Genomic DNA, 6,979 nt, shown 5'->3' with positions numbered 1-6,979 from the left:
CTGGTATCGAGATGAGGATCTACAGATCACCAGGATTTTTGTTTGACCTGGCATTGAGATGAGGATCTACAAATCACCAGAATTTTTATTTGACCTGGTATCGAGATGAGGATCTATAAATCACTAGGATTTTGTTTGACTTGGTATCGAGATGAGGATCTACAGATCACTAGGATTTTGTTTGACCTGTCATCAATCATATAATTCTAGAGATACAGAGATCTGCTATATATGTATAAATATTGATTTTGAAAATGACAATATCTTTATTGAATGTATAGCCTTGATTCAGAAAAAATACATCATGAAACTTGAAATATTCTTTATTGATAAAATGCTTTCAAATTGCTTACATTTTGGGGCTTTGGTAATATTACACCTTCAGCCGTTTTTAAGTAGTAAGCTCCATTGATTCCGACCTTGTGAATGATGTAAGGCCCATCCTAGCTTGTTGTTAGTTTTCCAGCCCCTTTTTCTTTAGTAGCTTGAGTTAACACTTTCAAGACCAAATCCCCTTCCTGAAAATGCCTTCCTCTTACTTTCTTGTTGAAAGCTTTTATGAGTTGCCTATGATAGGTGTCGAGCCTTACCCTTGCTTGATCTCTTATTTCCTCGAGATTGAGAACTTTTGAAGCCATTCCTTCATCATTTTGACCATTTAATAAGATTTTTGCTCTGGATGTCAACACCACCATTTTAGATAGACTTACTACTTCTATGCCATAAACCAAAGTAAAAGGTGATTTGCATGTGGCCGTTCGAGGTGTAGTTCTATAAGCCCATAAAACATTGTTTAGCTCATCCACCCAAAGACCTTTCTTGTCTTCTAACTTTTCTTGATATTATCCATAATGGTTTTATTTGTTGCCTCGGCTTGCCCGTTACCCTGAGCATAGTATGGCACAGATGTGAAATGCTTTACCTTGTAAGATTCCAAGAAAGCTTTCACCTTTCCTCCCTCGAACTGCATGCCATTATCTGATATAATGGCATACGACAACCCATATCAACATATGACCCATTCAAAAAGGAAGTTTATGACATCATGCTCTTTGATGTGCTGCAAAGCGATGGCTTCTACCCACTTTGTGAAATAGTCTGTGACAGCCAACATGAACCTTCTTTTGCCTCTCCCTGGTGTTAGTGGACCTACAATATCCATACCCCATAGAGCAAAATGTCATGGTTTTGAGACACAATGTAACTCTTTAGCTGGAACATGTATAGCTTTCCCATGAATTTGGCACTGTACATATTTTTTCGCATATCGAAGACAGTCTCCTCGTATTTGAGGCCAAAAATATCCCTGTCTCGTGATTTTATTAGCTAACGATCTACCTGTTGAATGGTTTCCACATTCACCTTTGTGAAGCTCGGCAATGATTAGCTACGCTTCCTCAGGCGATATGCATTTCAAATGTAGACCTCTAGGATTCTTTTGATATAACTCATTATCAATCAATACATACCTTTGAGCGATAGACTTAATCCTTCTAGCCTCATTTTTGTCCTCTATTACTTTGCCCTTAGATAAGTATGAGATATATGCTTCCATCCATGACGCCCCCAATGTGTCAATCTCCATAATTTCTGAGTCATCGATGTCGATGCTTGGCCTCTGTTGAACTCTGATGTGTAGAGTGCGATCCTCTATGTTTTCAAGCATCGCTGTAACATATTCCAGGGCATTAGCATGCCTGTTCTCATTTCTGTTGAGATGCTGAAGTTTTATCCTATTGAAATTCCTCAGTTTGGATTTTATGAAGTTCAAGTAATCCACCATGTTTTCACATTTTGCCAAATATCCTCCATTGATCTGGCTGACCACGAGCATCGAGTCACTGAAGATTGACAACTCTTTTATATTGAGAGATCTAGCCATTTCGAGACCAGCTATTAAGGCTTCATACTCAGTCTCATTATTAGTTGCATGGAACCCCAATGTTATTGCCATTTTGAGTCTTTGATTTTTAGGAGTAACTAACACCACTCCGATGCCACACCCCTTACCTCCAGATGATCCATTGATAAATAACCTCCAACCATTAGTTCCCGTCCATGGATTGTCTGTATCGATAACATCTTCAGGCTCTTGCAGCATTGAGAATTCCTCTTCTTCCATTCCCCAACTAGCATCCTAAGATGGAAAATCTGCCAGAAAGTTGGCCAACACCTGACTTTTCTCTGAAACTCGGTTTTGATACTCTACTCCGAACTCGTTTATTAATACCGACCACTTAGACATCCTACCTGACTTAGCAGTTTTTGCTAGAGTTTGCTTTAACGGTAGATTCATCATCACTATCATATAATGTGCTTGAAAATATGGCTTTAGTCTCTGGGATGAAAATAAAAGTGCCAACGCATATTTCTCCAAAATGGAGTACTGAGTCTCCACCTCAAACATCGTTTTTCTATGAAAATACACCGGTCTTTCCAACCCATTTTCTACTTTCACAAGGACAGAACTTATAGCAAAATCTGATCCAGCCAAATAAAGGAGCAAACTTTCTCCCTCATCTGGTTTTGTAAGTGCTGGCATTTCTTGCAGATATTTCTCTAATTCAGAAAATGCTTCTTCACATTCCTCATTCCAACAGAATTTAACATTCTTTTTAAGCAATTTAAAAAGCGGCTTACATCGATCCGAAGTTCTGGAGATGAATCTATTGAGCACAGCTATTCTTCTCGTCAATCTTTGTATCTGCTTTTTGGTTGTAGGAGATGGCATTTGCTGAAGTGCTCATATTTGATCAGGATTAGCATCGATACCCCGCTTCGTAATGATGTACCCCAAAAACTTGCCCGAACTGACCCCGAAAGTACATTTTTCAGGATTAAGCTTCATATTAAACTCTCGCAAAATTTTGAATACGGTGTCGAGGTCCTTTACATGATCTACAACTTTCATGGACTTGATGACCATATCATCTATATAGAACTCAACAACTCGTTTGATGAGTTTTTTAAACATCTTCTCTACTAGTTTTTGATAAGTGGCTCCTGCATTCTTCAACCCAGATGACATTCTGATAAAATAGTATATCCCTCCATTTACGACGAACGCCGTTTTTAGCTGGTCCACAATAGCCATTAGAATCTGAAAATAACTCGAATACCCATCACAAAAACTGATCAACTCAAAACCAGCAGTTCGATCAACCAAGTCATTATTCCTAGGCATGGGATAATGATCCTTTAGACATTTTTTATTTACATCGATAAAGTCGACTCAAATTCAAACTCTGCCATCTTTCTTCGGTACTACCATGATGTTTGCTACCCATTGAGAATGTTCTACCTCTCTGATTATATATGCCATTTTTTAACATCTTCTGTATCTCGACTTACACCACTTCTTCATACATCGGTCTCACCTTCCGATAGTTTTGGTGCACATGAATTGCATTTTCTTCCATATTCTGCTTGTGTGAACACACATATGGATTGATACCTGTGAGGTCTGACATCGACCATGCAAAAACATCCTGATTCTCTTTCAAAAATACCATCAACTCATTTCTTATGTTTTCCTCCATCTCTGTACCAATGAACGTATGACACTCACTTTCTCTTTGTACTAATATTAACTTTCTCCACCATTTCTATGGTCTTTCTTTCCCATAGGGATTCTTCATTTTGCTTGAGCTCTTGAGTGAACTTTACCTACTCATGTATCTGCACATTGGTGTCGACAGGCAAAGCTTGCTGTAACTGCTAGTTAGAATTTTCCAAGACGCCCCCAGTGTCTTGGCTTTTCCCTTTCATCATTCCCTTTACTGTGACAAAATTACATTTTTCTAATTCGGACTGATCGCCCCTAATTTCATGAAATCCATATACAGTTGGGAATCGGATGACTTTATAGAATGTGCTAGGCACAGCCCGCATTTTGTGTATCCACTTCCTTCCCAATATGGCATTGTGATCAGAATGGTGCTTGATGACCACGAATGTCGTCATCACTGTTTGAGGCCCAGCTCGAACTGGCAATTTTATATCTCCAGCGGACTTGGTACAAGTTCCATTAATACCATATAAACTGAACTTCAGTGGCTTTAAATGAGACTCATCGAGACCAATTCCTTTGAATGCTCTCCAAAATAAAATATTAACTGAACTACCGCAGTCTACTAATATCTTCTGTACATTATAGCCCGCAATATGCAAAGTGATTAACAAAGTATTGTCATGTGGTAACATTACCTTGGATATATCCTCTGGTACAAACATAATTGCCCCAGGAAGGAATGCTAGCCGACACTAGCTGCTGATTCACCGAACTTGGCTCGACATTGACCTACAACACCTCTTTCACAGTCAATATCTTTCTTATCTTATCTCGAAGGATTTTTTTTTCTGGGGAGTTTCTCCTTTGTTAATCATGTTTATTACCCCCAGTGGCTTCTCCCGTATAGTCGACGTTTCTTTAGGTCTAGCATCAGCCCGAAATTCTCTCAGTTTTCCATCCTTCATGAGCCTGTCAATCTCTTTTACCAGCTGCAGACACCTATTAGTTTCCTGGTTCTCCACCTTATGAAATTGACAGTAAGGTCTACTTTTTATCTCTGTGAGAGTATATTTCGTCCAGATCACGAATTCTTCTTTCGCTATCCTCCTCAATATATCTTCTGGCGTAGAATTGAGAGCTATGAAATTACTAGGATCTAATTCCTCATTCAGTGTTTTCTCAAACTTTCTTCTTTGCTGCGACTGATTATCTCTATTTGCGTACTGCTCCTGAGGTCTTTTATGATCTGACCTCGAAGAATCTCGACTTTCATATCGATCAGTACTATCTTTATCTCTTCTTCCTGCATTAGTGACTTACAACAATGCTTGAGCGATTGCCGTCTTTAATCCTTCCTCGATGCTGATATCTCTATCAGCTTTATCATACAATTCCTGCAGAGTTTTAGCCTCTTTTCTTAACAAATGCTTGTGCATAAAAGATCATGGTATTACACCTGCTTGAAAAGCTATGACAGCTGTCATTTCTTATTCATCCAACCTTTCTACCGACTGGGTTTTGGCCTTGAACCTTGCCAAGAAATCTTTCAATGACTCCTTCTTTGCTTGCTTTAATTGAAATAAGGCCAACACCTGCTTTGGCTTCACCCTTTGGTGACCGTAATTAGTGAGGAACCTTTCTTCAATTTCACGAAAGCATGAAATGGATCCTTCTGGAATCGTGCAAAACCATTTTAGTGTTTTTCCTTTCAAGCTTGATGAAAACGATCGATATAGTACAAAATCCCAATACTCGATACCCTGATATATCGAGAATTGATGTCGATAACTAAAAAGATGGTCCATGGGATCAGTGGCCCCCTCATACTGACTAAATTTTGGATTCTTGAACTTTGGAGGTAAAACAGCCCTTTCTATCTGTTGATCTGCCACATTGTCTGCCAGCTTTCGTATCGATGCTGGGACCTTTTCCAATAACTGATCTCCTAACTGCTTCTGCATCATTTCTTGCACCATTTCCTTCGTGATTGGTACTTTAACTTCTTCTTCTTGCACCACTTTTGGTGTCGTTCTCGCTACAGATTGTACCTCTTCAGGATGGCTTCTTCTCACCTCCTCGAGGTGACTTTTTCGTACCACTGGTGTACCCAAACTTGACTCATCGTCATCCTTCTCATACATAGCATCTTCAGCACGCTTATCCTTTTCTTCCCTTACCGCTTTATTTTCAGCCATTAACATCTGATTTTGTTTTTCTAATTTAGCTATCCTTCTCAATAAATCTTTCAGAGATACTTCTTCCTCTTGTATCTCCTCCACTACTTCCACCAGTCTACTAATTGACCGTCTAGTTCTTTGATCTGCATTCTTAGATGCTACTTGCGATGTGCTTGCTTCATCAACCATTAATGATTTACTTGTTGTTGCTCGTTTGGGAGGCATCTTGACAAGAAACCAAATATTTCTTTAAACCAATTCACTATTCATTGATCCTATCGAAACTCTTTCAACCTTCTTAACAATAGATTCAAAACTCCAAAGAAAACAAGAAAGGAGTGTTCTTTCTTAATCTTTGAACCACAGACGGTGCCAATGTAGTTTGCAAAGAAGTTACACTAAGATCAGCACTCAAGAATCTAAACAAGAAATAATAACAAAGATCAAAATGAAATGTCTTTTTATTGATTGATAACAATGGTTACAAGTTTTCTCTCTTTCTCTGCTCTGGTTTTCTTGGTTTTCTTTTCTAATCAATTCCGAATGAATCTTTCTTCCTCCTTCTAGTCTTTATATAGTGTTGTGATAATAGCTTTATCTAGTCATTAAATGCCACATGTCCATTCTCTTCTCCTTCCTCCTTTTCCCGCCTTAGACCTGCAACATACAAATTATAGAGCGAAATATCGACAGTCACATTGATATTTCTTATTAACAACGATATTTGAGCTAAAATATTGGGGTGACGATACTTGCCCACGACAATAACCTCATGAGAGTTTTCTAGAGGTGGTACTCACAAATTTCATTTATACTACAACGACTAAGAAATAAAAGTAATTGTTCCCTAATTTTATCTCAGAATCTATACATCTCACTAGTATTTAAACAATGATGATCATTCTAAAACTTAAACTAATACATGCATAATAATCAAATCATCTTAAGATAAACAACTATACAATGAACTATGATATGAAATGCAATGGCAGGTCTGTTTCTTAAACTTTTGGGTAGCGTGCCTAAGTAGGTTCTCACAAGGAATGTGTCAAAACATATAACACTTTGATTTTTCCACTCAAGTTTGTTAACTCCAGTGTGCAGTAGGCACACGTTTCCTCACAATCTCAATGACAATCCAAGAAAGTCGAGGTCGATCAAACCCATCTACCACTTACTATCACACCAACCTATTCCTAATTAAGCTAGAGGTCTTTAATTTGTTAGGTGATATGGGGCGTAGGTGTTGGTTAAAGAAGGAAGAAAATGGATATTCAAAAAGACAAGTCTG

The 6,979-nt window shown here is 38.3% G+C and overlaps 1 protein-coding gene across 1 annotated transcript; it reads right to left on the bottom strand.

The window, feature by feature from the left end:
- Positions 1-1,387: 1,387 nt before the first annotated feature.
- On the bottom strand, positions 1,388-2,122 carry LOC147510369 (uncharacterized). The gene has a single exon (XM_086598114.1). It carries the CDS (start codon positions 2,120-2,122, stop codon positions 1,388-1,390), a length of 735 nt encoding a protein of 244 aa, XP_086454240.1.
- Between the last annotated feature and the right edge of the window lie 4,857 nt (positions 2,123-6,979).

The sequence above is a fragment of the Coptis chinensis genome, chromosome 3 (genome assembly GCF_015680905.1).
Source record: "Coptis chinensis isolate HL-2020 chromosome 3, ASM1568090v1, whole genome shotgun sequence".
Lineage (NCBI taxonomy): Eukaryota > Viridiplantae > Streptophyta > Magnoliopsida > Ranunculales > Ranunculaceae > Coptis > Coptis chinensis.
Note: the sequence above shows the minus strand (reverse complement) of the source record. Positions and strands in the feature narration are given on the sequence as shown.

What these genes read in the sequence shown, in the direction of transcription:
- LOC147510369 (XM_086598114.1), bottom strand. Translation starts at nt 2,122, where the DNA reads ATGGAAGAAGAGGAATTCTCAATGCTGCAAGAGCCTGAAGATGTTATC.